The 26628-nt window shown below is 45.2% G+C and overlaps 2 protein-coding genes across 2 annotated transcripts in view; one reads left to right on the forward strand and one right to left on the reverse strand.

Moving 5' to 3' along the window:
• Nucleotides 1-10568, forward strand: part of VASH1 (vasohibin 1) — a 69320-nt gene extending 58752 nt beyond the window's left edge. Inside the window, exons 2-8 of the mRNA XM_085301835.1 lie at nt 5-178; nt 4421-4509; nt 5576-5632; nt 6709-6783; nt 7825-8206; nt 8473-8585; nt 9184-10568. Of these exons, the coding sequence (XP_085157961.1) occupies nt 5-178; nt 4421-4509; nt 5576-5632; nt 6709-6783; nt 7825-8206; nt 8473-8585; nt 9184-9256 (963 nt within the window). The 3' untranslated portion in view covers nt 9257-10568. The remainder of the gene's footprint in view (nt 1-4; nt 179-4420; nt 4510-5575; nt 5633-6708; nt 6784-7824; nt 8207-8472; nt 8586-9183) is intronic.
• Nucleotides 10569-20847: 10279 nt separating this feature from the next.
• Nucleotides 20848-26628, reverse strand: part of ANGEL1 (angel homolog 1) — a 7103-nt gene continuing 1322 nt past the window's right edge. The window contains exons 3-9 of the mRNA XM_085301792.1: nt 26068-26137; nt 24914-25347; nt 24101-24227; nt 23193-23303; nt 22338-22407; nt 21749-21912; nt 20848-21098 (exon numbers count right to left, since the gene is read on the reverse strand). Of these exons, the coding sequence (XP_085157918.1) occupies nt 20929-21098; nt 21749-21912; nt 22338-22407; nt 23193-23303; nt 24101-24227; nt 24914-25347; nt 26068-26137 (1146 nt within the window). The 3' untranslated portion in view covers nt 20848-20928. The remainder of the gene's footprint in view (nt 21099-21748; nt 21913-22337; nt 22408-23192; nt 23304-24100; nt 24228-24913; nt 25348-26067; nt 26138-26628) is intronic.

A 26628-nucleotide genomic window follows, 5' to 3' on the forward strand; every position in this document is an offset into this window, starting at 1 on the left:
GCAGGACGAGGAGGGCGAGGAGGATCTCCGCGACGGGGGCGTCCCCTTCTTCGTGAACCGCGGCGGGCTGCCCGTGGACGAGCCCACCTGGGAGAGGATGTGGCGGCATGTGGGCAGGATCCACCCCGAGGGCGACGGGGTGGCGCGTCGGATTCGGGGCGCCGCCGACCTGCCCAAGGTGAGAGCCGGGGGCGGCGGGGCCGGCGGGCGGCGGGGCCGGCGGGCGGCGGCGGAGGCGCGGCCCGGCGGCGGGCTGGGCCGCCTCGGAGAGGGAGGCTGGGTGGGAGTGGGGAGATGGAGCGCAAGCCGCCTCCTTGAGGCAGGGTGGTGACAGCTGAGGGTCTGAACCGGGAGGAGACTGCGTTTGGGGACAGTYTCCCCCACCGAGGGGAATTCTTTCACAGAACAGCGTAAGTCAAAAGATTTTGATGCTGGAGATGTTCGAGAGGGGTTAGCTAGCAGAAGCAGAGGCTGTTGCTGGTGCGGGGCTCAGATGTGATTTCGAAGTGCGTTCCTGGCCTTGCTGCTGAGAACTATAGAAAAAGAGGAACTGAAGATCATGTCATTTAGCCTTATGCCGTACTGAATCATTTGCACATGAATTCTTGTAGCTGTTGCTGGCTCTGTGTTGCTTTTCTGCTGGAGAAAAATCTCCCCCCTTACTGGCATCTTCCGAACAAAAGACATGCAAACATCTGGTGTGRCACTTTCCTGGCAGTTAGGGTGATCCGCTGGACCAGCGGGGGAAACTCAGGGCAACAACTGCAGCCTCTGTGGGGAGGTGCATGGGTGTGAGGGAGCGAGCGAGGTGTTCTTATGGAGTGCACAGACAAGCTGCCCCACTTTCCATGAGCCTCTCGGAGGGAGGGTGCGATGTAAGTTCCTGCAGGGAAGTTATGCACATCTGTGGCAGCAACTGGAAGAAACCCTGAATCCTGATTGCTGTCCCTATTCTAACCAGTAGACTTTTCTTCCTTTTCAGTTTTCTTTCCCCTGCTCCGATTTTGCCCTAAGCTTGGGATGAATGCTGAAAGCATGTTTCAGATCAGTCAGAACATCCTGACCAAAAGAGGCTGATTTGGCCAGGAGAGATGAGAGAACTGGAAGAAAGAAGTTCAGAGTGTGATGTATGAGGGGAGGGAAATACTTTGTTCAGTCACTGTTGTTGATCTTACTGTGAAGTACTTCTGCTGTTCTCATTTAGCTGTCTTATACAGTCCTAGTGCCAGAGGGTTTTAGCTAGGGGATACAAGCAGTACAAGCTCCTCTAACAATAACAGGTTAAAACTGGGCTACCTATGCATTTAGTGCATGTCAGCACACCTGGGAACCAGATCTATAAATGCTATTCCGTACACTGCAATCTGTGAGATGTCATGCCCAAGCTCACCAGGCATACGGATGAGAGGATGCTGCGATGCAGGAAGCAGCTAGGATGAATAGGGCTCTCTTTCCCTAGCTCCTTCTCACCTCTAGGGGTGTATTTATATTTTTGAGGGCTGTTTATACTACCACACATCTCTGTGCAATCAAGTTTCTTTGAAAGTCTGATGCAACAGATTAGAATTAGGGCAGTGAGTGCACTCTGCAGGGCTGGCTCTTCTGAAAGGCGAGATATCCTTCATGTGCTAGAAGCTGAATAGGCCTTTTTTTTTAGATGTTAAGAGTTGGACAGTGGTTTGCCTTTTCACAGATTTTTATCTTGAAGGGTGGTCAATATTGGATACTGGGGGAAATAATACTCTTTCAAGAGTTTCCCATAAACTTAAAACAATGACTGCTAGAGGCTGTGATCAGACATTATAAATACATTCACAGATCAGCTGTAGGGACTTTCACTGTTGTGTTGATAGCTTAAAAATCCTTGGTTTCCAAGATTTCCTTCTGGGAACCTGTGTCCATGCCTCTCTTCCATGGTCTAGTCTCTTATACCGCATGGCCCATCTAGTATATGAAGATCTCTGTTGCTCTCTGGCTCCTTTTTCCAAAAGCAGAGTTCCAACTGCATGCACATAGTCTGCCTGTCTAGCAGGGTGTAAATGCAGTAACTTTATGTGCATGAATCTAGGAGGAGTGTGATGCATCCCTCTGTGCAAGTGATAAGGGACTAAAGATGTGTTCAAACAGCCCACTAAGTCTGGAGTGGTACGTGTTCTAGGAAATTTGGGCTTTCTTCCTAGCTCTTTCTCCAGCTTTCAGTGTAACTAAAGGGAAAGCAAAACGGATCTGATCTTCCCTCTCTTTTGTTGCAAATGAATTCCTTTCTGCTTTCTTCAGGACTGTGAAGACTGGCTAATGTTTATAGCCCTTCTGAGATGTGCAGTAGATGATGCTGGATAAGAACAAAGGGCCAGGGTCTCCCATCTGTCAGTGTGAGATTGAGGGATGAATTCCTTATTCCTCCCTTTCTGTTCCTATTGCCCCAGTAAAATGCTGGAGACCTGATGCAAAGGAAACTGTAGCCTGGGCTGCGGGCCCAGATCTGAGAAAGAGCATGCACTGTACTTTCCTCAGTTTAATTACTTGAGGTGCAGGAGGCTTTTCTAACTAGTCCCCTGCTGATCTGGCTGCCATTACACTGTCTCAGAATTGCAGTCCTTTGAGGAAAAGGAGATMTGGGGGTTTGTACTAGTAAAGAAAGTAACTAACCATAACCATTCATCTGAGCTGTTCATATGCACTTTTTCTTGTTTATCTCCACTTAAAAAGCATGAAAGTCTCCAGGCTGAAGAAATGAAACAAAGTTAATTATTCAGCCTGTCCTGCTTGTTACCTCTTCCATTGTTTCTGCCTGGAAATGATTTCCTATGACTCAGTGTGTCAGCTCCCAGCATCCAGACTGACTCAGCTCACGCAGTTCCAGAGACGGCTCCATCCCCACGCTGTTCTCTGGAGCCTTCCCTGCTCCTGCCCTGGCTGAACAAACCAGGTTTCACATCTGCTTCTGCTGTTCCTGCGCCGCCTCCTGCTGGGGAGACAGGAGGTGCCTCTGCTTGCTCAGAGCCGGGAACTGAAATCAGACACTGCGGACAGTAATTGGCACCTCCAGGAGGTGCTAGGGAAAAGGGTGCTGGTGGCCAAATGGTGCTACCTTTTTTTTTTTTTTTTGAAAACAAAGACCAGATACTGGAGAGAAAATGAACAGAGATGAGTTTAGCTCAGTGTTGAAGTGCTGCAAGGGTTTGGGGCTAGACAGAAAGACACTTAGAGTACAGACAGTTTTTGGTGATAGCTCGTCTTTCAAAGCTGAGCGGTCGTTGACCCCTGTGCTACACTGGCACAAGTTGTGTGCGACCTTGTGGCAAACCAGGTCAGGGAACTGATCTGACTGAAAAATAACCGTGCCTGCTGGCTTAGCTTTCAGTTGGTTCGGGTGCCTGAGCTGGTTCACAGGGCACTTCAGCCAGCCGAGGGCAGAGGAGAAAGTAGGGAAATGAGTGGGTGCGGAAGTACGTGAGGGCAATGGGTGGCAAAGCAGTGCTGCTGGCTACGAAACCACAGCCAACAGAGGCAGTGAGCACACGGCAGAATAGAAGGCCCTGAGGAAGATCAGTCTGACTGATTCTTTCTTAGGCTGAGGATAGCCCRCCTCCTGGGGAAGTGTGAAGAGGAACTGAGTAGGTAAAAACTAAACTGCTGTGAAGAGCTGCAGCTCTGGTATCAGAGGGGTGTGTGCAAGGTGTGAGCTACGAGAAGATGCTGGTCTGCTTCTCCAAGTCTGTCAGTCACACCAAATCTGTGTCTTCTCCGTTAAATTTGTTGAATGAATGTGTCCTCAGGGCTGTCTGCCAACCTAGCTTGCCTGTCTGCTGTAGCTGAGCAGACAGGGCCCTCCTCCTTGCTTGGACACATTTTGTCAGCATCTGACAAGGCTGCAATTGCCTATTATGGAGCAAAGAGAGAGGAAAATTTGGCTGCACCCATAATGCCAAGGCCTCAGAGTGGGACAGCAGTCTGAATGCTGGACTTGCAAAAGTCATTCCCTGGCTATGTAATTCAATGCAACAGTGAAGGTCATCAGTCATTACACTGTAAGGCTGTGTCCTAGCCAATGCCAACTCACCTGAGGTGCCAGGTGCTTCTGTCCTTTGCTTACAAGATTGCTCTATGCTCTGGTGACTTTGGAGAAATTCATTCTCGGCCTGTGCCTTTGCCTGTTTGTCTCTCTTCCCTTTTAATGCTGTCTAAATGCAGAACCCATTTGCATTGTGTCCCTTGCAGCTTCTTTGTTTTGCTTCTTTCTCAACTGCTTCCCAGTAACAGGTATGAGAACAGAGGAGTGTTCACTGTGTGGCCACTTCAGAAAGCCAAAAGGGACTGTTTTCAGAGCAACACATTCCCTGTAGTTATGCACCACTGAGCAGCAAGGAGTTGGAAAGGTTTGGAAGACTGTTGATTAATGCAGTGCTCCCCATTTCAGATTCCCATACCAAGTGTGCCTACGTTCCAGCCGTCCACTCCCATCCCTGAGCGCCTGGAAGCTGTACAGCGCTACATCAGGGAGCTTCAGTATCCTTTACTGTTATCTTTGAGACTGCTATGATAATCCTGGGAGAGGGAGCAGGGAGAACTTCTTTCCCTGTGCAGGAGAGACCAGCCGGCAGGGAACTGAAACTTGCTCCCTGAAAGCAGGAAACTGGACTTGTGATTATGGTTTGTTTTGCTGCTACATTTTGTTTATATCTGACTTCCTTTCTGATCTTATTTACTCCCTGTAACAAATTGGCACTTTGTCAGGGGCTTTTTCCCCACAAGAACCCTTCTAGGTCAGTACACTGGCTTTACAGAGCTGTTCTTCTAAAATGTGACTGCTGGGTCTCAAATGGGCTACAAAGTTTCTCATCTTACTGTAAGTGTGGCGGAGCTATGGTGGAGAGAACTGCTTGTAAGGTCATCTTTTTCAAGCACTCTCTTCTGCTGTTTAAAAGGAAAGTCAGCCACCCTGCTTTTGTGCAGCTGTGGTACACTGCTCCTTTATTATAGAGCTGCCTATGTGGCTGTGTCCTGGGAATGAGATTTCTCCGTCACTACTGCACTGGATAGCATAAGGACAGGAGGGAAGCATAGTTTAATCTCACTGATGAGATACAGAGCCAGCTCTGGTTTCAGCCCTGAAACACAGTAAGAAGGCAGTCCTTTTGGCATCTTGTGCACCTCTAAGGTGTTTGTGCTCCTGGCTGCATCCCAGTTGGACTGAGAATAAGGTACCATGAATGTTTCTAGATTCCATGTATTCTCTGCAGGAGCAGACAGAGACGTATCAAACTTTATTCTGCCCTGACAGCTGGAAAGTTGAACAGAGCATGTGCTGTCAGAAGGAGCTTTGGGAATTGGGATGGAAAACTGTATGTGATGAGGAGGAAAAGAAGAATCGATAGGAGGAAAATACAGGAGGGACTCTAAATGGGATAAATGCAGTATGGGGAAGTGGAGACTTTCTTGCTTTGGTATTGTGTTTGTGGGATCCTGAGCTTGCTGTGAGAATAGTAAGTGATGTCTTTGTGACAGTTCTTCAGACAGATTTCCTTGAAACTCTACTCTCCAAGCTGTGGAGCCCTTAACATCTTACCTCCAGGTACAATCACACTGGGACACAATTCTTTGAAATTAAGAAGAGCAGACCTCTGACCGGGTAAGTGCTGGCAGCTTTTCCTAGGTTTTAGCCTTGCTTAAAAATGCTGGGGCCTTGTTATACCTGCTGCTTATTCTTCCTTCCCCTGGCCAACATCCAGGTGACACTTGGAGCTCTCAACACTGCAGCTCCATCCTTCTTTAGGTAGCTTTATTGTCTATTGCTTCAAGTATGGCTGGGCAGAGCTGTGTCTAGCCTTTCTCGAGGACAAAGGTAGGTTTTGCTGTCACAAGTTAGTAAATCTAGTAGAATAATGTTTTTCAAAGATGTGTGAATTTTAATATAACTGTATGAACTTTTGATGGATTCTGAAACTAGGTTCTGCCCTAAATAAGTTTTGTAAAAAACAAATATGTTTGCAGGTCTAACTTCATAGTATTTGTGAGTGCCTTTGCAGAATCTAGGTTCACTAAGCTTTTGGTGTCTTGCACTTTGAAGTAAAAAGAGGGGGGACTGTCCTGATTGCAGACTTCGGGAATTTAATAGGCTCTTCTCAGAGATAAGCACCTGATGTTCACTGATGTCTCTTGGCCAGCATAATGAGACTCTCCCAAACTTACTATTGGCCCAGTCCATAGGCTTATATGACCCAAATGTCTTGTATTGTAATCAGCGTGATGCCTCTTCTGCAGTTTTTGTTGATTAGAGAGGAGGGATGCTTGGTGCCAGGAAAGAGAGCTTTGCTGTCCTTGAGCCTTGTGAGGCAAACATTGCTTGCCCTTGGTCCTTTGAGGTTTCTGCCTGCAGTCCATCCAGAAGAACTTGCTGAGCCAAGTGCTATGGCCTCCTTGAGAGCAGAGGTTGGCCTAGCACACAGCTTTGTTGTAACTCACGGAAGGGAACTCACTGAAGGGAGCTCCTTGTAAGCAGTGACAGTGTGTGGTACAGAATGCCAGAAAGCTTGATTTGGTTTCATATCTTCCAAAAAGAAGGTATTTTCTTCTGTTCTCTGACCTTAATGGGTTTTCCTCTCTCCTGGAAAACTTACATATTTACTGCAAAAGAGCTAAACTGTCCTGACTTGCATAGCAGAAGCCCTCTAACTCTCCTCCTCTTTCGCTTTTTCCACTCCACAGGCTGATGGACCTGGCCAAAGAAATGACCAAAGAGGCCCTGCCAATCAAATGCCTGGAAGCTGTGATCCTGGGAATGTATCCTGTCCTCTCAGAAATGTGCATGTCTGCCCATCCCTCTTTTCTGCTCTGTTCTCTTATGGTGCTTTGCTGCTGATGATATATTGCCACCAACCCCTACATCCCTTTCTCTTTTTTTCCTCCCAGTTTTCCCAAAAACCACTGACAAAATCCAAGCAAATCATTGAAATACCAGAATTAATTCTTCAGAGCCACTCCTCCTTCTCCAAGAAAGGTAGTGCTGCTCCAGACAATTCTAGTGTCAACCAAAAGAGAAAGGAAAGATCTAAGAACATATAAAGGGCGGCAAAAATATTAGCTAGAATTAGGTCAGGAAGTCCTTTGTGGATGAAGACATTCTGTTATTGCAATGTTACCTGCATGTGTTCTACACTAAAATAAGGATCCTAGCCAGCTGTTAACTATGGTGTATGTTGCCCTAGTAGAAAGTCTTAAAGCTACCTACAAGCTTAGGCAATGCCCTTTATTAATTCTAGACTTGCATCTACCTTTAAGAACACATCTTCCCCAGCTATCTTCCCCAAGCTTAGTCTTGTCACATGGACTGTAGATTTTGAAATACATTGGCAAAGCCACCTGGAGGGGCAGGGATGGCAAGTGAATGTTTCAGAACAATGGTCTGGTAAGTGCTTTGTTCTGAAGGTTCCTAGGTTTCTGAGTGAAATAACAGCTAGTAAAACAAATCAAAACAAACTGTAGACTAATACTGCAGAGTTCTTCAGTAACTATAAAATAAAATACATTAATCATCTTAGTATTGCAACTTCTGCTTTACAAACCTACCTTGGAGTTAACCCTCCCCCCCTTATTGACTGTCTTGCTGAGGAGACCAAGTCAGAGTGATAATTCGGTTTCTGTGACCCAGATGAAAGTAGGACAGCTTGCAATTAGTTGGATCTGGAGAACAAATCCTGTCTGTGTGATGCTTGAATCGGTGGTGAGTGTGCTGAGTAGGCTGGGAGGGTTTGGAGCAGGAAGGAAGGATCTTGTCAATAAAATGGTATCACCAGTTGTTTCCTGAATAGCGGCTGCTGTCAGTTACCTCACCAACAACATGACCACGCTGGACCGTTTCCCCATCAGCTTCAAAACCCACTTCTCAGGGAACTACTTCCGACACATTGTGCTGGGGGTGAATTTTGGAGGCCGCTATGGAGCACTGGGTATCAGCCGGCGTGAGGAACTCATGTACAAGGCACCCATTTTCCGCACACTGAGTGAGCTTATCTTTGACTTTGAAGAGGCATATCGCCGCTGCTGGCACACCCTCAAGAAGGTGAAGCTAGGCCACTGTGTGTCCCATGACCCACACAGTGTGGAACAGATTGAGTGGAAACACTCCATCCTGGATTTGGACAAGCTAAGCCGGGAAGACTTCCGTAAAGAGCTTGAGAGACATGCCCGTGATATGAGGCTGAAGGTGAGCAACTGGGATGGGAAAATATCTCCCAGCTGCATCTGCTGTTTTGCCTAGACTGTGGCATGCTAGGGAGTAAAAGGGCAAGAGTTCTCCTATGTGGTGGAGTGCAGGGTGAATTGGTGGCTAAATACTGGCTGGGCCCCTAGTGGAAGCTGGCAAAGTTAATCTCACATCATTAATTGCCCTTGAGCTTTGTGTTTTCTAGTTACCACTAGTATTGTTTTTCTGCTTATGTTACTCTTACTTTTTCCTAAATTTTTTGGCAGATTGGCAAAGGAACAGGGCCACCATCTCCCACCAAGGACAGGAAGAAAGATGTTTCCTCCCCACAAAGAGGTCAGGCCAGCCCCCATCGGCGCAACAGCCGTGGGGACCGACGGTGAGTGGGGCTACAGGGTAGAAGACCTAGAGCATCTTTTTTCTGCTGACAGACTGCACCTTGCTATCTTGTCTTGCATCCTTTTGGTGTCTTACTGGGGTTCTTTATAAGAGAGGAGACTTCTCTTGCTTGCATTAACATCCCTCCCTAATCTATGCCTTTCTGAGTTTATCACTGCTTGGGTGAGGGGTGATTGGATTTGTTTGTTTGTTTTGTTCTGTTTACAGTGGGGGAAGGTTGCTTATATAGACAGTGGTATCAGTAGTTGGTATTTAAGCTTGCTAAGAGGTCTGAGCTGTGGCATCTTACAGGCCAGTATCCCAAAGAGATTCCACAGATTACATCACTGGTCAGTGAGATTGTTCTCCTGAAAACTGGTCTGAGGTACCAGTGTGGTGTTCCTACTCTTCCTAACATATGTTATCTTTTTGAGGACTTCTTTGGGAGAGTTATTGAAAGTTAGAGAATAATCCTGCTCACAATTGTGTGGCGCGAATCTAAAACTTTTCTGCCTGCTTATCCAGTGCTGGTATCTCTGTGTGCAGGTCCTCCTAACTGAGAAGAGTTTCTGAATAGTTCTTACATTCTTTGCTCACAGGCCATCTGGTGAGAAGAAGCCTGCTGATTCCAAAGCCATGCAAGACCTCAATGGGTACCAAATCCGAGTGTGAAGAGAGCTGTGCCTTGTGTGTCTGGCTCCATAGACTCCTCGTTGGCCACAGCTGGGACCAGAATCCATCTGCAGCAATTCTGGCATAGGGGAAGGGAGAGTGGGAGTAGAACAGAGTGCTGGTCTTACCAGGTACATTGCAGTGGGCCAGCCCCAGAGCTGGTCCCAGAGGATTCATCTGCCTGCTTCTGGGAGAGATGTCCATCTCAATTCACTGAAGCAAATGTGGAGGTTTTTCGTTGGTTTGGGGTTTTGGGGGGAGGGGATTGTTTGCTTTTCTAGAACAGATCTGCATGTTGGTAGGAATGTGCTTCAGGGAGAATAGGGAATGAGTGCGGTCAGCAGACTTGCTATCAGATTTTTTGGATTGACAGCAAGTAGATGAAGCATCRCATCCATAGTGCTCCTTCCCTGTCTGCACAAATCTTGAGCCCATGCAAAGCCCATGGAGCTGAGTGATATTGGAATGGGACAGCCCCTGCATCTTGTGCAAGAACTCCTAGTTTTGTCTTTGTCTAGCAGCACTTTAATGCTGCTCTTGTGAGAGATGGGGCTGATTTTGCTCAGTCTCTGTTTCATTAATCATGCAAGAACCTCTCATCTGGAAAAAACACATCTTGGGTTTAATCCAGCCTATTCTGATGCATTTCATTGAGTCTGAGGGAGCAGACAGTGGGATGATGGCATCTTTACCTGTTTCAATGCTGTTAGACTGTTGCAGTATATCCTTTTGTGGCAGGATAGGTCAGGATGTGCTTGTGCCATTGCTGTGTAAAAACAGAGATATTAATTGTCCTGGCAGCAGAGGGGGAAGGCAGGGGCTGGTTCCGCACCTGAGTTTTGAAGTCTCTCTTCATCTGTAGTAGCTGCCAGTGACTGTTATAGTGAAAGTGGGCAGAAGGCACCTCACTCACAAAGCTACAAGTTTTAAGACTAATAGTTGAAGGAGGACTGGATGATCTGAACAAGTTTTACAAGCATCTTTCCTTTCTGCAAGAGTCTTGTTCCTCCATTTCTGCAGTACTAGCATCACAGGCCTGGAAYGCCAGCCCTGAGCATGCGCTGGTGGGAAGCCCTGCTCAAGGAGATTGCAGCTGCTTTCCTGACAGTTCCGCTGGGAGCGCTGAAGGTAGTCCCACATCCCAACCTCAGAGTTGGGCTGGGCTTTTCTGACCAGTCACAGCCTTAACATTTCCTGAACTTCTTTTCAGGGGAATGTAGTACCACTGATTATGCAGTGTAATACTTGTGAGAAATCAGGAGTGTTGTCAGGTCTGWGAGGCCTACAGCCTGGAAACASACTGKWTKSMMRWYKKSMAWMCAGTSTAGCTTTGAAGTGATCAGGATACACGGATCTAGGGGATGCAGAAACTCAGCTTGGGAGTTGGAGAGTTGGAAAGAAACTGAGCCTTGTTTTATCACATTAACAAGGAGTTAAACTCTCTGAAATACTAAATATTTAAGTTCATTAGAACTGGGCTTATACTTTCCAGTGGAGTCATTAGAAACACAATAGAGCTTAGCTCTCTAGCAGTTTTGTGTCACAGTATAGCTGTGTCACACTGTCATATAAGCAGTGCTATTTTGGTGGCAGAGAATGGGCTCTTATCCCCCAAACAAAATGGCTCTTCAGTTGAGTTACAGTAGTGTTAATCCTTGAAGCACTGCCCACAAGTGTTTTAACTCGAGCCTTCAGGTCTCTAATTGTACATCCATCACTGTGATGTAACTTGCAAGGCACTAACTAGGTATGTATTGATACAACTGCAGTCTGTTCTTCCAGGCTCTCCTAGTTGTCTGTACTCTTCTGCCACGCTGCACAACCAGGAGGAGAATCCACAGTGAGGTGTCAAAACTTGCTGCTGATCCAAGATAAGATTAATCCTGAAGAGGATGCTAGTATCCACAGTGCATTGCAACACTTGTTTTCCCTTGCACTCCAGCTACTGACTGGAGTACTGACACTAGACAGTACCAAGGCAAGCAGCCATTTGACTGTTTCCTCTGGCCAATTTTGTGCAGCTGTAAATTAGCATACTTAGTATCTGGATGCTAATGGTGATAGCTGTAAAGGTACCACAGCTACCCGTAAATAACATGGCTCACAGGAAAGCCATTAGCTGCCTTCTCATACTGTTGTGTAGCACACACAGTTCAGGTGTCACTGTGAATGCTACAGTAAATGCAAGCAGCAATGGAGACTGAATGTTAGGTTTTATTAAAGTGGATGAAATTCAGAAAAATACTGTAATACATAGTCATATAAAACTAGGACATATACCTTTTTTGGGTTGGTTAGTTAACTCAGAGCAATTGGAAAGCTCTTGAGAATAATTAGTAGCTTTACACAGAGCTCATTCAATAGCTGGATAGGTGTGAGCCTTTTCAGATGGAAAGGAGGGGGGAGAAGACTTCAAAAGGGCAAGTGAAGGGTCAGCTGCATGCTAATGATGCTTTTTTTGAGAGCAGGGAAAAAGGATGCTCAGCAGTGTTAGACCTCAAGGGCAGAATGCTTGGTTTGACTCAGTAATTAAGCACTTTTCTGCAGGATGTAAGGATGTAACTGAGGCCAATGGTTCAGAAAATCAAAGGAAGAAGATGTTTAAGGGATGAGTGACAGGTAGAGTTCAAGGTCTCTCAATCCTCATCCTTCAGAGCACTCACTAGCTGGAGCCAGACAAGAATATCCTCTTTCAAGAGCTAGTTGCATAATTATGTATGTTAGTAGTCTTTTAATTTTTATGTATCTCACATTGATGACTTCTCAAGATGGACAGGGGACCAGACACTGAGGCATCTACTAGGGTTACTGTTGCAAGCTTTCTGCTGTTTCTTGGAGTGGTAAACCTCCTGCCCCTTGCTCCTTCTGTATCACCAGTTTAATGGATGGTGCAAAGAAATACAAAATGACCTAAGAATTTGCATCTCTGTAATAAGATGAATCACTTCAGTATAAAGTGTCGGTTCCTTGCTGAGATGACAAAGAGAACACCTGCAACTCCCAAACTTGACACAGAGGATTTGTGTGGTCTAGTTTTATGGCTAAGTAACTTGAGGGTACAGTGAAGGATTAACCTTGCTTTTGCAATTCAACTTTCCTCTCTAGTTTATAGTCTGTCTGCCTCAAAACCTAAGGAAAAAGTCTGAAGTTGATTCTTGCTCACTCTTCTGTTCTTTAGCGAGACAGAATGAATGGAAGTAAAAATAGAGTTTAACTCATATGCCTTAGCAACTGCAGAACAAAAGAAGGATCTTGAAGATTCCTTTTAATGAAGTATTTAATGTTAAATATTGATGTTATAGTTCAAGTAGTTCTGGGATGTAAACTTCACTGTCCAGTAGGTCTCACCTGATGTCTGTTCTGGAGTGCAAGTCCTTCTGAACCCTGTGAAAGGGAAACTGCCTCCATACGCGGGGACTGGATAGACACCACCTGTGTTGTATACCAAGTCTAGATGAGGTTAGAAAGGCTTTACTTGAGCAAATGCTGGCCTAGTRCTAGCAAAAAAATATTTTAAATGTAATTCAAACCTTGAATTAAGAGTTTCTCCTTATCCTTTTATGTAGACAAGTCCTTTGAAACAGGGGCAATCAAGACCTTTCTTTTAAATGGATGCCTGCATTAGTGAGCAAAACTAAGAAGTTTTTCCTACAGTGTCACTCTAAAATAAACATCATGTACTAAGAAGTGGGATCAGGTCTCTATAAGTAAGTCTGTGGTGTTTTGGGGTTTTTGTTTTTAATCCTGATAAGCTGAGGCTTTAGGAACTTAAGGTATGTTAGCAAGTGTTTCTGCTGAGCAGTGGACTGCTTTTAKTCAGATGACTCTTTTATCTGTGTGCCATTGTATGGGTCAGTACATTGTATGTTTGGATACTTGCCAGAATAAATGACTGCAGAACTGCAGCTGGGAGGTAGTTTGTGTTTATACAGTAGCTTGCTGTTATCAAGTCTGCTTTACTTTTTTAAGCATTTCAGGTGAGAGCCTTTATCAGGTACCTACCCCTGACAGCAGGCTTACATGTAGTGTTGCATACACTGAAACATGACTGTCTTTAAACTTGCAGAGTTCGAGAAACGACAACAGAAGAATCCTCTTGCTAAAAGGGGAGAGTCTGGATTAGATGGGCTTGACTCTGTTCCAGTGGTTCTGGCTAATCCCTTCAGGTGGTTGCTTTGGCCATTTGTGTCTTCTACGTAAAGTATTTCACGTGGTCCTGATGATTAGGAGCTAGATATAAGCAGGATGTGCCCCGTGTCCGATGCACATTGTGTGTGTGTTTTGCTGAATTAACGTCATAAATTCCAGTGGTCTTGCATTGTTATCCTGTAAGACCTGCATTAAGAGAGTTTATAACTTAACCTAAGAAAGCAAGTGCTATTCTTGCTTGGTTTTTTTGCTCTGCCAGAGCAGAGCTCTCTACAGCCAAGCTGAACTCCTTAGGGAATTTAATATTTTCATCTGTTTCCTGAGTGGGTGTTTACGTATATTACAGCCGCTCTCCTTCAGAGTGTGCTGTGGCTCTGTCTGCAGAAGAGCAACTCAACTTAGGCCAAGAAGGCTACTAAATCCCCTGTAATCTCTGCAGAGCAGAGTCTCCCTCCAGGTCAGGGTTGAGATGGTGCTAGTGGGACCCAAGGGTCCCTTTCCATGCACATCAGTATTCTTCTCTAGCAGTGATAGGGTGCTCCAAAACCATTTACATATTTATCACTGGTACAGMTCAGAACTAAGAAATTGAGGGTTTCTTTCTTTATGAAATATATCATGTGTGTCTTTTTGTAATGCATCAGCATGGTTCTGTGTTCTTGTGTAGCCAATGCAGAACCTGTATTTAGATTTAGTTCTTACTGCASTTCCCCTAGTCCTTGATACTTCTTCCTGCTTCTTTTCACAGTTAGACAATAAAATTCTCTCTGTACTGCTCTCAGCCTGTGCAGAGAAAACAAGATTTCTGTACTGTCTTTCTTCCTGATTTTAACTTTCCCTTTGTCAGTCAGTTGGGAAGTCAAAGGTATAGTCTTGAGTGATGGTATCAGATAGATCACGTAGGTGCCCTGCACTCACAGCATTATGGAAAGAAGATATGGAAGAAATTTTCTTCTTCAATCATCTGAGCATGTGAGTACAGCTGTACATATAGAGGTAGCTATCAGAGTAAGACGTATGCACGTGGCTGTCTGAAAAAGACTGAAACTCATCTTTTCCTCCTGAACTGCCAGCAGTCAGGCTGGATGGAACACAGGCTGCAGGACACAATGATAAGAGTTTCGATCTTGACACAATATTCCAAGGGTTAACACAAGCTTTTATTTCCACCATCTTCAACACGTGATCCAGTCTCCTTTCCTGGCCTGAAATGCTATTCTGCTTAAGCTCTGTAAAAAAAAGCAGTTTAGTGGCCTTCCAGGCTCATGACCTTACCAGGTCTTTTCAAGACAGATGCTGGGTTAATAAAGGACAGCTGCAACACTTAATGCATCCCCCCAGCAAGGGGGATCCAACTGAATAATCTATCATCTTTTGGGCATACCATACCCTTCTCTTTGGAAAATGAGTAATAGCTGGGACCAGGGACAGGATGTAGGCAAACAAGCTTAGAGCTTATGGAAGTGTACAGGAAAGGAATAAATACCCCTTACCTGGTTACTCCAAAGAAAGTGACACACATACAACAGTCCCTCTTAGCTATGTTAAATTACATGAACAACTCCTGCCTTGGGGGAGAAGTAGCTGCACAGCATTTGACAGATGTTGTTAACAGACAAGAAAGAAAAGTAACCACATCATAAGCCAGCAAAGTCTGTGCTCAAGCCCAGAAATTCACAATTGACTTAAGCAGCAGTAAAGGAGTTTTTGTTCCATGTCCTCTAATTAAACACTTAATAATTTTTAATATTAGCAAAGACATTAAAATGCTGTAACTTAGATAAGCCTCTACTTCATTGTGGTGGAAGAACACTGAGATGCTTGTTTTAGAATACTGCCTGCCCCATGTCTCATTTTCTTAAAAATCAGGTAACCTGTAAAACCCCTATAACAGTATGGGTCAGGTTGATTGCCAGAGTCAGAAAGGTAAAGCAGTGACTTGTCCACAGCTGACATTTAAAAATAAGGCTTTCTGTTCCCTCTGAGATCAGACTGTCATCCTGCTACTGACAGTTCTGCAGTTCTAGGTTTTTAAGTCAGTTGGAGACAACACTATTTGGACCTTAATGCAAAGCCTCTGCTGCGGAAAGGAGACTGAAAAGAAGTTGTACAAACCACACACCTCACTAAATTAATAAAAATAATATTTTTAAAAGCAACTAATGGTCAGCTATTATATTGAGAAGCCAATGACTGCAAAAGTTAAGGCCCTCACATACCTAGAAGCATACAGGATATTAATGGTGGTGGGGGAGAGCCAAACCTTAAAGAATTCTCTCAGTGCACAGACTGCAAGATTGTGAAAGCAAAAGGCACATGACCTGCTATGGACAACCGAAGTCTCTAATGGCCTCCTAATGCAGTTGAGTTGGCTTTCCTAGTTTACATTTTCATTTTGCTAAGGAGTGACTGCCATCCTACCTCCTACCTTACCCCTTTTTTTCCGGGGGGGAGGGGAGAGGAGAAATGAGAAAGCCTGTAGAATAGCTAATGCATTCATTTACTACTAGTTTGAGAACAGCTGCTGAAGTAGCCAATAACTTAATAAACCTAGGGCTGCTGTAGCCAGCTTTCCATCCAGTAGGAGCAAAGCAATGCAGCCTAAAACTGAGTCAGCCTTCAAACTAAATAACACGGCTAGGACTCAATGTCAAATCTCCTTTGTGTATAAAAGGAAAGACTAGAAGGAGCAAATACAGCTCTTGCTGTTGTACAAGCCAGCTTCTAGCCTAGTCCCTCTCTCGCCACCTCAGCACCTTGAAAACTGTTTGTCTAAAATAAATAAATAAATAAAATAAAAACTTTCCAGCTGCCCTGTACAGCATTCCTATTCCCTTAGAGCATAAGAATGTGCAGCCTAGATCTGCCATTAAAAGAAAAGCAGGAGGGAAAAAAAAAAAAAAAAAAAAAAAAAAAGCAAGCTTCACTAGAATTACATTCTCTGTGGCAGTTAGCGGATGACGCCTTGACAGGAGATGCCAAGCATGTGCGGCTGACAAAAGGAAGGAGCTTGAGGCCTGCCAGATGTTAAGTCAGTCATCTATGTTATCAGCATAGCAGGTGAGGTCTCTGCAGAAACTCAAGCATCTCTTAATTCAAAATATGATGCAGTAAGTTTGATAGTAGCAATTACACAGCGTGTGCAATGCAGTGTACGGGGCCATGAAAAGCACTCAAACACAGGYAGCTACAGTCTGGTTAGAAGGGTGTCATAGACAGCAATTCAATTAACTTGCACAACAGGAAGCCTATTAAGAGGGGCTGCCCCCCGGAAGGGCTGTTTATGCTCCTCTTTTGCATGAGGCCACAAAAAGGCTCGATCTTCACTTGGATGGACCCTGGTTGTGCTTGCAAAGTCCTAATACTACATTCAACTACTATTCATTAGTAAGGTGATGGCAGTGGGAGGAAAAGTAGCACTGTAGCACAGCTCTGCTTTCCAGATTGTTTGCACAGATCATCACCCTGATCAGTCTCAAAAATCATTCAGAGCAGGAAACACACCTTTAGCTGCTCTGAAAGACACCACCTCTGAGGTACTGAACTGCTCTCAAAGCCTCTAAGACACTCTTCAGAGAAAGCAATTCAGGATCAGATAGTCTCAAGTTCTCCAGTGCTTCACAGAGTTAGTGCTGACCAGCAACAGGACATCTGAGACTTTTTCTGTTTTTATGTAAAAAGACTCATTCTGACCTAAGTATTGGTTTCAGAGCTCCTGCCCCTCCTGCCTGAGTGGGAGTTCTTCAGGGTGAGGAACCCACTATCTTATGGCTTCACAGTATTTAAATGTTGGGTTCATAGCAAAATAGCCATAAAGAATTCACCCACAGCTTCTAACAAAAGAAATACAGTTGCAGAAAAAAAATAAACATCAGTAACCTAAAAAGATAACCAGATATGGCAGTCCTGGGAAAACAGCTGAGAGAGGCTTCATAAAGAAAAGGCTCTCAAGCAGCAGCCAAGACCTACTTATTGGGAGAAGAACAGAAATTAAGAGCAATTACATTGTCTACTCCTCCTCCTGTCCCATGTAATTGTGGCAACCGGTTTTAGAGGGCATCCTCCTGAAGTGCTGAACAACTTCAGTGTTTGAGACAGTGAAAGAAATCCAACTGCCATCGGAACAGCAAAACTGAGGACAGCTTGGCAGCTATGCTGCAGTCTGAACTGYGGGCTAGCAAAGATACTTTGTTGAATGAGCTTGCCTCCACAGCTGCAGGGTCCTGGTAACAAATCAGCAACAAGGCATAAGTATGCATGCTGCCAGTGGTCTTCGGCATCCCCTTCCCTAAGGGCGAGTCTCCCYGAGAGCCGCATCACCACTGAGAAGATGATGTGGTTGTACTGTAGCTCTGTGATACCTCCCCTCTTGAGTGTGGCAGATACTCCTATTCCACTTTCATAACCATTTAAGGCCCCTCTGTAATTCATCAGAAAGCCATGTTCGTAACAACTAGCTATGAATTTAGGTCAGGAAACAGTGTTAAGAGCTGCATCTGGGATCTCAATCCTGTTTTCCACCACAAGTTGCTCATTACTAGGTCTCTTATTCTCAAAGCAGTGGTGTGCTATACGTAAAGCAGCACAGAGTGTATTATTTTCTTGCTACAACATACACAAGTTGCCATTTAGTGGTAAAGACTCCCCTCCACTCCTCAAATTTTCCCTGTAGTGCCCAACAGCCAGTCATTCACAGGTCTCCAGATCTATTTGATATCATTTCCCAATTACTCCAAAACATGGATATTTTTATTTCCTGAAACAGGTCAAGTATATAGGAGTCTACACCACATCTACAGGGAACAGCAATCAAATTACAGCTATCATCAACACTGAAGCTGCATATGCAGCTCTGCCTCTGTCTTTGTGTGCGTGTATGGAGCCACTAGTGACAGTTCTGTATTTCTGAAATAGTGTCACCTATAAATGCCCCAGGAAGCACGTGTGAGCCAGGGCTTGAGGAGCTGCAGGACCCTCTGGGAGCTGTCTAGCCTTCCAAAAGAAAAATCAGCTTGTAGGCACTGTCCTGTGGTTTCTTAGCACGTAACTCCACATTCACTGTGTAAGAACAACTAGACCATTCCAAGCATTCATATTTTGGAAGATAAAACATTACTTTGACGCTGTGGAACACTGGATTTTCCAGCAAAATATAGTTGGAAGCTTATACTGGCATGTAAGAAAATCTCCCTGAGAGAGGCCTTCATGCAAGTTACTCAAAATAAAAGTCAATGCTTTGGTTTAAATAAAATGGAAGAAGCACTTCTACTTCTCAAGCACAACTCCTACACCTCAGTTAAGTCACAGGACTGGCATGGTGCATGGCCTAACAGGGGCAACTGACTCGGTAGCTCTGGGAGGAGGCAAACAAATGCCTTCTGCTGAGGCCAACCTCACCAGGGCGCCGTCCAGCTCCGCTCTAACGGCRCCCTGGAGGGTATCGCTCACCCCTCAGCTCTTTAGTGCACTGACTGCACATTACGGATCTCCGCATATGGGGCCAGGGAGCTGCTTCCCTCCCCACACCCCCAGCATTAACTGACCATCAGACCTAGCCAGCAGTTAAAACTGAAGCAGGCAGCCAAAGCTGTAAGTGTCAACAGTTTGAATTGTCACAGGGTTTTTGTTTTGGTGGGGGTTTTTTTTGTTTGTTTGTTTGTTTTTTTAAAAAAACTTCAGTGTCTTTCAGGTTTCCTATTCCAGTGTTGCCAGCTAGTAGGTGTTATCTGCAAGGAGGCTTGCCTTCTGGCACCCTGGAAACAGTGTGGCAGAAAAATAAAGCTCTCACAGTGGCACAGATTTCCCTTTCCTCCCCCTTGCAAATAAAACCAATTACAAAACCAGAATAAGAGTACTTGTAGAAATTAGTGCAACTGTCAGACAAACAGAGCCATGGAAATACAAAGCTCTTCATTCCTCTACAGTCCTTGGAGTGCTCAACAGGCAGGAGCACAAGGTGCTGCAGTTACTATGTGTTTTTTCTTAAATTACAAAATTTTTATTTTTGAATAAGATTAAGAAAGTAACATTTAAAACATGAAATTCCCCCAATATAACCCAGGAAAAGGTAATGATATTTCAAGCCTCCTTGTACCCTTCCACAGAAATCTGACTGAGGTAGGACTAGATTTCCCTGCCTCATTTATGAGCAGAAGGTTGAAGGTGCTTCTGCCAACATTGCACTCATCTCTCACAAAGAAAGCTGAGCACCAGAAGTCAGGCCAAACTGGAGAATCTGCCCCAGGAACACATGCAGTTCTGCTGGTTTTGTATGACCAAGCCACTGCTGACTAGTAACAATACTGGCAGGACATCAAAGATATATTGGGAACCAAGTGACTAATGCTCTGGCTTCAAGTACACAACTTTCCCCTCCCTTCCAACCCCTACCAAGAGACATGGGTCAACCCAACAGGTTCAACCTACATAAACACGATCGGCTCCAGGAGGCAGCAGTAGCATGAACTTCCACCTGGACCAGGTGGATGCTACAGGTTGGCTATCTGACCTCTGACAGGCCAGCTGGAATAAGGAGAGCATAAGGAATAAGGGCAAGTGAGAAATATCAACTCTTCCACCTCATGGCTCTGCTTCCTCTGACACGCCTTTCATTTTCACTGCTCTCTTGGCACCTCCACAGCCATGGCCTCCCGAAGCTCTCATGTCTTACAGGGCAATTTTCTCGACTTGAAATCCACTGGGAGTATCTTAAATCTTTTCCCTACAAGTGCCAAAGGAACTAGGTACTGTTCTGAGACTGCCAGAAAGGAAGGGAGCCTTCCCCAAGGCCTCTAGGCCTTCGCTGTGTTTCYAGAGCTCCTGAGGACAGTTCTGTAGAACCCTGGCTCTGTTCCCAGCAAGCCCATTCCCAAGTCCTTTAGACACATCAAGGAACTTTATAGAAGCTGCTCAAGCCTACAAACTCTTCGGTCAGAAAGACAGCCCTTACATATCATTAGGTAAAAGCCATTTCCAAGCATTCAGCAAGGCACTGCTCTCAAAGGCAACACCACAGCCAATGGATGGGAGGACCATGCTTCATGAACCATCACTAACAAATTAAAAGAACCATTGTTTTGGCATGAAAGAGTATTGGTGTATACATTCCCAGCTGCTTGGCAGCAATTAACTAACTAGAAGTAGAGAGCACTGCCTAGCTCCTTTAACGTCTTACCCAGGGACAAACACACACAGGAGTAAAGTTGACCCCTGCAGCGCCAGAACATCTGCTAAATAAAGCAGAGAAACAAGAAAGATAACTCTAAAGATCTCTTAAAGAGATGATAAAGCCTGAAAATAACTGAAAGCCTGCTGGGAATACAGCTGAGGTTTGCTACGCCCATGAAACATCAATGCACAAAAGACTCCAACTCTCCCACCCCCGATTTTCTGTGAGGGTACGAGAGGAGAAGAGGACTTTTAGGACATGACAAGGAAAAGAGTTTTCTTGCAAGCAGATTATGCATCAAGAACCTCAACTGCTGTATTCAGTACAGCTTTTCTTTAGGGAAGGAGGACCAACACTAACCCTCTCTGAGGCTGGAGATCTCCAAGCCAAAGCTAGCCAACAGGCAGAGATGATCAGAGGAACAAAAAGGATTGGGTAAGCCATTTGCCATCAACAGGACATCTTCAGAGAGAAGGGAAAGTCGGCCAAGCAGCTTCAGGGCTCCATCCTGGTACAGCCTGCGACCTGATAGAGAGAAAGGAAACAAAACATCAGCCGGATACTCATGATGCTGCAGATTAACTCTATACACCCATGGAGGAATGCTTGACAACGCTCTCCCAACTTTTTCCTGATGAAGGAAGTCAACCTGCACAAACACTACATGCACCCAAATGTGAAATCAGTGAGCATCGTACACTACCACTGTTCTAAGGACTCAGATACTTGGAAATTCAGTATATGATAAATTCACCTCAAAGTTGCATGGGAAGCCCCTGTTCACCGCACTTACTCCTATAGATGCCTTTATGCTCTCCTTTGAGAAGGAGTTGATCTCTTCATTCCCACCCTTCTCCCCAGAGTTGACTCTGATCAAGAATGCAAGTAGATACTTGCCACAAGAAGCAGAATACGTTCTATTCTGCTTTCCTCAGAAGGCTATCTGGACCTAAACTGAGTAGGCTTTCGCTCTTCCCCAGCAAAGAGGTACAGGGTCTTGTTATGATACTTGAGCAAAAGTTGCTTCTCTTTTGTGCATCATTCTAGTCACAGACACACCCTGTAGATCCATCCCTAGCTTAATGAAATGCATTGCCCACTACAGAGTTGCATTCTGCTGTATCTCACAGCCCTCTCCTGACACTATGAGGATGAGCCCATGCTGCCATACTCACTCCCTGTGTTCCCATTCTCCACAGGCTCTGCTGAGTAGAAGATATAATCAACGGTGGCTCCAAGCCCCATGGGCATGGTCGTGACCTCTGGGCGCCCCCTCTGTGGCAGAAAGTGGCTGTAGACTGAGGTCAGGTTGAGACCATGCTGAATAATGCCTGAAGACCTGCATATGAACAGCCAGAATTTACTAAAATGGAAAAAAATATGATGCCATGTTCAGTGCTGCAGTCACAGCTGAAGCTGGATGTTCCCTTGCTGATGCAACTGTTCAGACTATTTCTATGTTTGTGAGCACATACATAGAGACAGTCCTTCAGCATTATTCACTCTACTTACACTAAAGACAAAGCAAACTAGGAACTTCCCTTCTCCCAAATATCCAGTCCTGCCTATGCCTTTCATTATTGATTTCATCAATCTCATGTTGACAGGACATCTCCCAGATACTAGGACAAATCTGTGTGGATCCAGCTGTTCCAGGCTTACTCTTTTCCAGCCTCACAATTATTTCAATCTTTACTTCAGCCAGACTTCCATTGGTCAGGACAATGAGACAGGACTTCCTCCCTGGAAGGTGCACCAGATTACCTTGGGAAGAAGGGCTGGGGATCAGGGTCATTCATCACAGCAGCATGCTTGGGCCAGTATGCAGGACGGTCTGCAAAGGAGCAGAGAGATTCTGGATAGATCTACAGAAGCCTAGAGCAGGCTGCTTAACCTAAACCTGAGAAGTCTCTCCTAAGACCAAACGAGCCTTTTTGCCCAAAAGGAACAGATAGCTTCCAGTCACAGGCATCTTCAAGAAAAACATTTGAAGGAAAGCCTAGCTCAAGACTTCCAGGAACACTCTGAGAGTAGGTCACTGCAAACAGCTGAGAAATCAAAGTTCTGTCCTGTTAAGGACATGCCCTTAAGGCATTTCATACTATCAAAGCCCAGGGTATCTCAACCTTTGCTCTCAAAGAAATTTCATCTGTCTCAGCCTACAGCTTGCCCATCTAGAACAGCTGGCCAGAAAGGCAGAATAGAAATGGAGAGAGCAGAATTAACCGTGCCACAAAGCCCAGAAGTGAGGCTGTGTATATTGGGTACCAGCATCCAGAGACCTTTATGTTGTGGCCAGTGCGGCTTGACACAYTTCAGGTTTGTTCTACCTTCACAAAAATCTTGAAGCACAGGAAATATATTCCTTATATTTCAGCTCTACTGAAAACAACCCTGAAAAGAGGCTGAATCTCAGGGCATTTCACAGGACACAGTATTGTAAGTCTTGCTGTGTAAAGACTGTAGGACTGTACTCCTCTGAGTCATCACAGAATCCATTAATAATCAAACAGGCAGAGAGTGATAGTTCCCCTTTCCTCAACAACCACTACCTCCACCTGAGTCTTGCATCAAAATCTAATTAGGAGAGTCAAGATCTGGAAAATTTCAGATTAATACCTGGTTTAGCATCTGTTACACCTTCCAAGAGGATCAGCTGTGGTGGTCGTTCACAGGCAACATCACAAAAACGGAACTGGAGCAGGAAGTCYCGGCTGTACTTACGTCTGTCTGCAGAGAAAAAGACTAGCTAAGGAGAAGAGAAAAGTAACAGTACAAGAGTCATATCTACAGGGTATATCTATGTCCTCCTCACACTTCTGTTCCAGAGCAATTTTGGTGTTCAGGCACTCTGATACCATCAGAATGGGAACCACCTTAAAACTGTCACATCTTTTCTATGTTTCAATGTAGAGGAACAGAGCTCAGGCCAGAGCCCAGTTATTGCAATCCGTATTGCTAATACATCCATCACTGTCAACACCTAGATGCCACAATTAAGAATGTCCCCTCTGGAACACCACAAGTTAAAGAGATTTAAGAAGATCAGTTAGCATGCGACCCCAGGAAATGTCTACCTAAAAAAGGAACAACATTCTGGAGATCAAGTTCTACATTCACACAGCTTCCAACAAAAACTGTTTAATGGCGGCTCCTTCTTTTGAATCCTCACTAGAGGAGAGGATAGTCAGTAGTGATGCCAAAAGTGGGCTTTTGGCAACGGGTTCCTAATCGTAGCGCCTAAACATTGCCCAAAATCCATTCTGACACACACCTGCAGCTCGAAGTTGTTTTAGCATTCACTTCCTGACTAGAGAAAGAAGATGGCAGAAATTGGGGTATACTGACAAACTCCAAAAATATTATATTTAAACTATGTATCAAGGAAAGGGATAGGAGAGAGAGAGAGTCTTTGCCAAGTGCCTAGCGCAACACATGCCCCAGGTAATTAGAGGGGGCGAGCGAGCAGGGCCCACACACTGTGCATCCCTAGCCAGCTCATGTCCTCAGTACACACTGGAGCTCACCCGATTTCTTTGATGGGCACAGAGAGACATATTGGCAGTTCTCCGTTACACCCAGCAAGCTTGGCCACAGTGGGGCCAGCAGCTTCCGTGGATGCAACTGCTGGGAAAAGTCCTCCTGTCCAGATACCTGCAAGGAAGCCAAGAACAGGACAGGAAATGTCAGCAAGAACAGGACAGAACTTTTACGAGCTACAGGCAACGTATATACTCGCCAAGAGCAAATTGGCAGGATGCCTTCATGGAAATAAGCCATTCAGAATACAGTAGTGCACTGATAAAACAAATCCTCAGATACGGATGACAGACAGACACACAATTAGCTAAATGTCATCTGATAGAAGTCTGCAAGGTATCATCTATTTGCAAAATAATGATTTAGCTTGAAAGCAAACAATCTATTTGAGCATGGATACACAGTAACAGGTAACCACAGGAAGGTCCACAGGAAGATGCCCATTTCATGTGCAAAACTTTTCACATCAAATACCCATATAAAATTCCAGTAACTCTTGGTGAATTTGTACTCTGCTCTGCTTCCAGTCATCAAAACCCCATAGCAAGGGACAATCAGTACCTGAAATTAAGTGGTCTATTTTCACTGGTCTGCCTCAAGAGAAGCCAAAAGAGCAGTGGTGGAAACAACATGCACACACTTGTCTGTTTCCTTCCTCAGCAGTGTGGAGGCACAACAGAAGAGTCCTGGACAACTGTAATATTGGGAGTATTTCCTCACGAGAGGGAGAATATAGCTATGCATTTCTGCAGCAGCATGCAGCAAAGAGCTATCAAATTCCAGTTCTGTTCAGCACCTACCTTCCAGGCTGGCATCCCATGGTAGGAAAGCTGACCATTCCGGATGAATTTGTACAATGGAGAATCAGGCACAGAGTTCAGGTCACCACACAAGATGACAGGATAGTGGCTGCCCTCTGTAGTTTTTGCAATCTTGTCAATCTCTGCTAGGAGCAAGGCCATCTGTGCAAGTTTGACATCTCCCCGCCGGGGATTGTACAACACATGAGTGTTGGCCACACACAAGGGACTGACCATCTTCAGATCCAATTCCTCTGGGAGCAGGGGCTGTAATAGCAGCACCAAGCCCACATTATCCCGATTGAGGATGTCCAGACCAGGCCGGAAATATTCTATTGGACTGACACCAATCAGCTGGAACTTGCTATGCTTATAGCATACTGCACAGCCATCTGTTTTCCTCCCAGTTCTTCGTTTATAGAAGCATGCAAAGCCTGAAGAGAAACCAACACCCATTAGAAGGTTTATCTGGCCACTTCCATTAGCTGGAGGGTTCAGTGCCTATATAGCAGAAGAGGTCCCTACTACACATCTTAGGAGCATGACCTCCAATCCAGTAGACCTGCCATGAAGAAGCTTTCTCCAACACCTATGCGTTCGCATCTTGCTAATTGTCAACTTATTTTCTACAACACCCCTGAGCTATAACTACAGAAGTCCTCAGCTCTCAGTGGCCAATAAGCAAGCCTACTTGCAGAGCACTGGTTGTTTAGTAATGTAGCACTTACATTCCCTATCAGTCCTCCTTCAGCTCTTGGTTCTTGCTAGCCCAAAGCAACATTGGGGCACCTGACAGGTGCCTCCAGTGCCTGCAAGTCCAACCTCTACTCCTTTGGCTCACAGCATTATGCCCAGTTCTGCCCCAATAAGCATAGTTTATCATCAAGAGTCTTTTTTCTTTCTTCGTAGACCAGAACCATCTCAGTTTCATTACTCTAGTCTGTCAACTGGGAGAAAGATCAGTTACAAAAGAAGCTGAATAAGAACTAGATTAAAGGGGAAAATGCCTAGGCAGAGTTCAGAAGCAGGGCCAGCAGCTACCCAAAGAAACAGGGAGAAGAGCTCTCTCAAGACTGAAGGCTGTGAAGACACACAGAGGAAGAACACTGTGGCCAGCTGCCATGGAGCTACAGACACTAAGAAGCAGGACATACCCATCATCCTAAATGTCGGTTCCAGCTGCTCCCAGTAATGGTTCTCTTGTACTTCCTGGAGACACAGAACCTGGAAGGAAGGCAGAGACCTCACTCACTCCATCAGTATTTGCCAACTACCCTGTTTGGGGGGAAGCAAGAAACTGAAAGAGTGTATTCACATACTAACTCTGCAACTAGAACAGTCATCACTGCAACTCTGTTCCACACTTCCCAGCTAGAGAACAACTTTCTGGGTCACATCAATTTCTCTTTCAGTTATCCAGTGATGAGGCAGAAGGTCCATCACCCAAAGAGGTCTCAGGGAAGACAGAAAGTCATTAAGTCCTCTTATATGTACTCTTTACCTTCTGTACTGCCTTACAAGCCTGGTCCCTTTCCCTGAAAACAATTACCTCTTCATCCACTTCTACTCTTCAAGGAGTTAAGCCCTGCTGTCAAAGTATGACTAGGTTCAAAAGGGACACAGTACACCTTACACCCAAGGCCTCTGATAGTCTCAGAGGCATTAGTCCTAAGTCGCCAAGCAGGCAGCCCCTTCCTGGGGCTTTTTTTTTTTTT

Source organism: Rhea americana, unplaced genomic scaffold (assembly GCF_003343005.1).
Source record: "Rhea americana isolate MKP2758 unplaced genomic scaffold, rheAme1 scaffold_18, whole genome shotgun sequence".
In the NCBI taxonomy this organism is placed as follows: Eukaryota; Metazoa; Chordata; class Aves; order Rheiformes; family Rheidae; genus Rhea; species Rhea americana.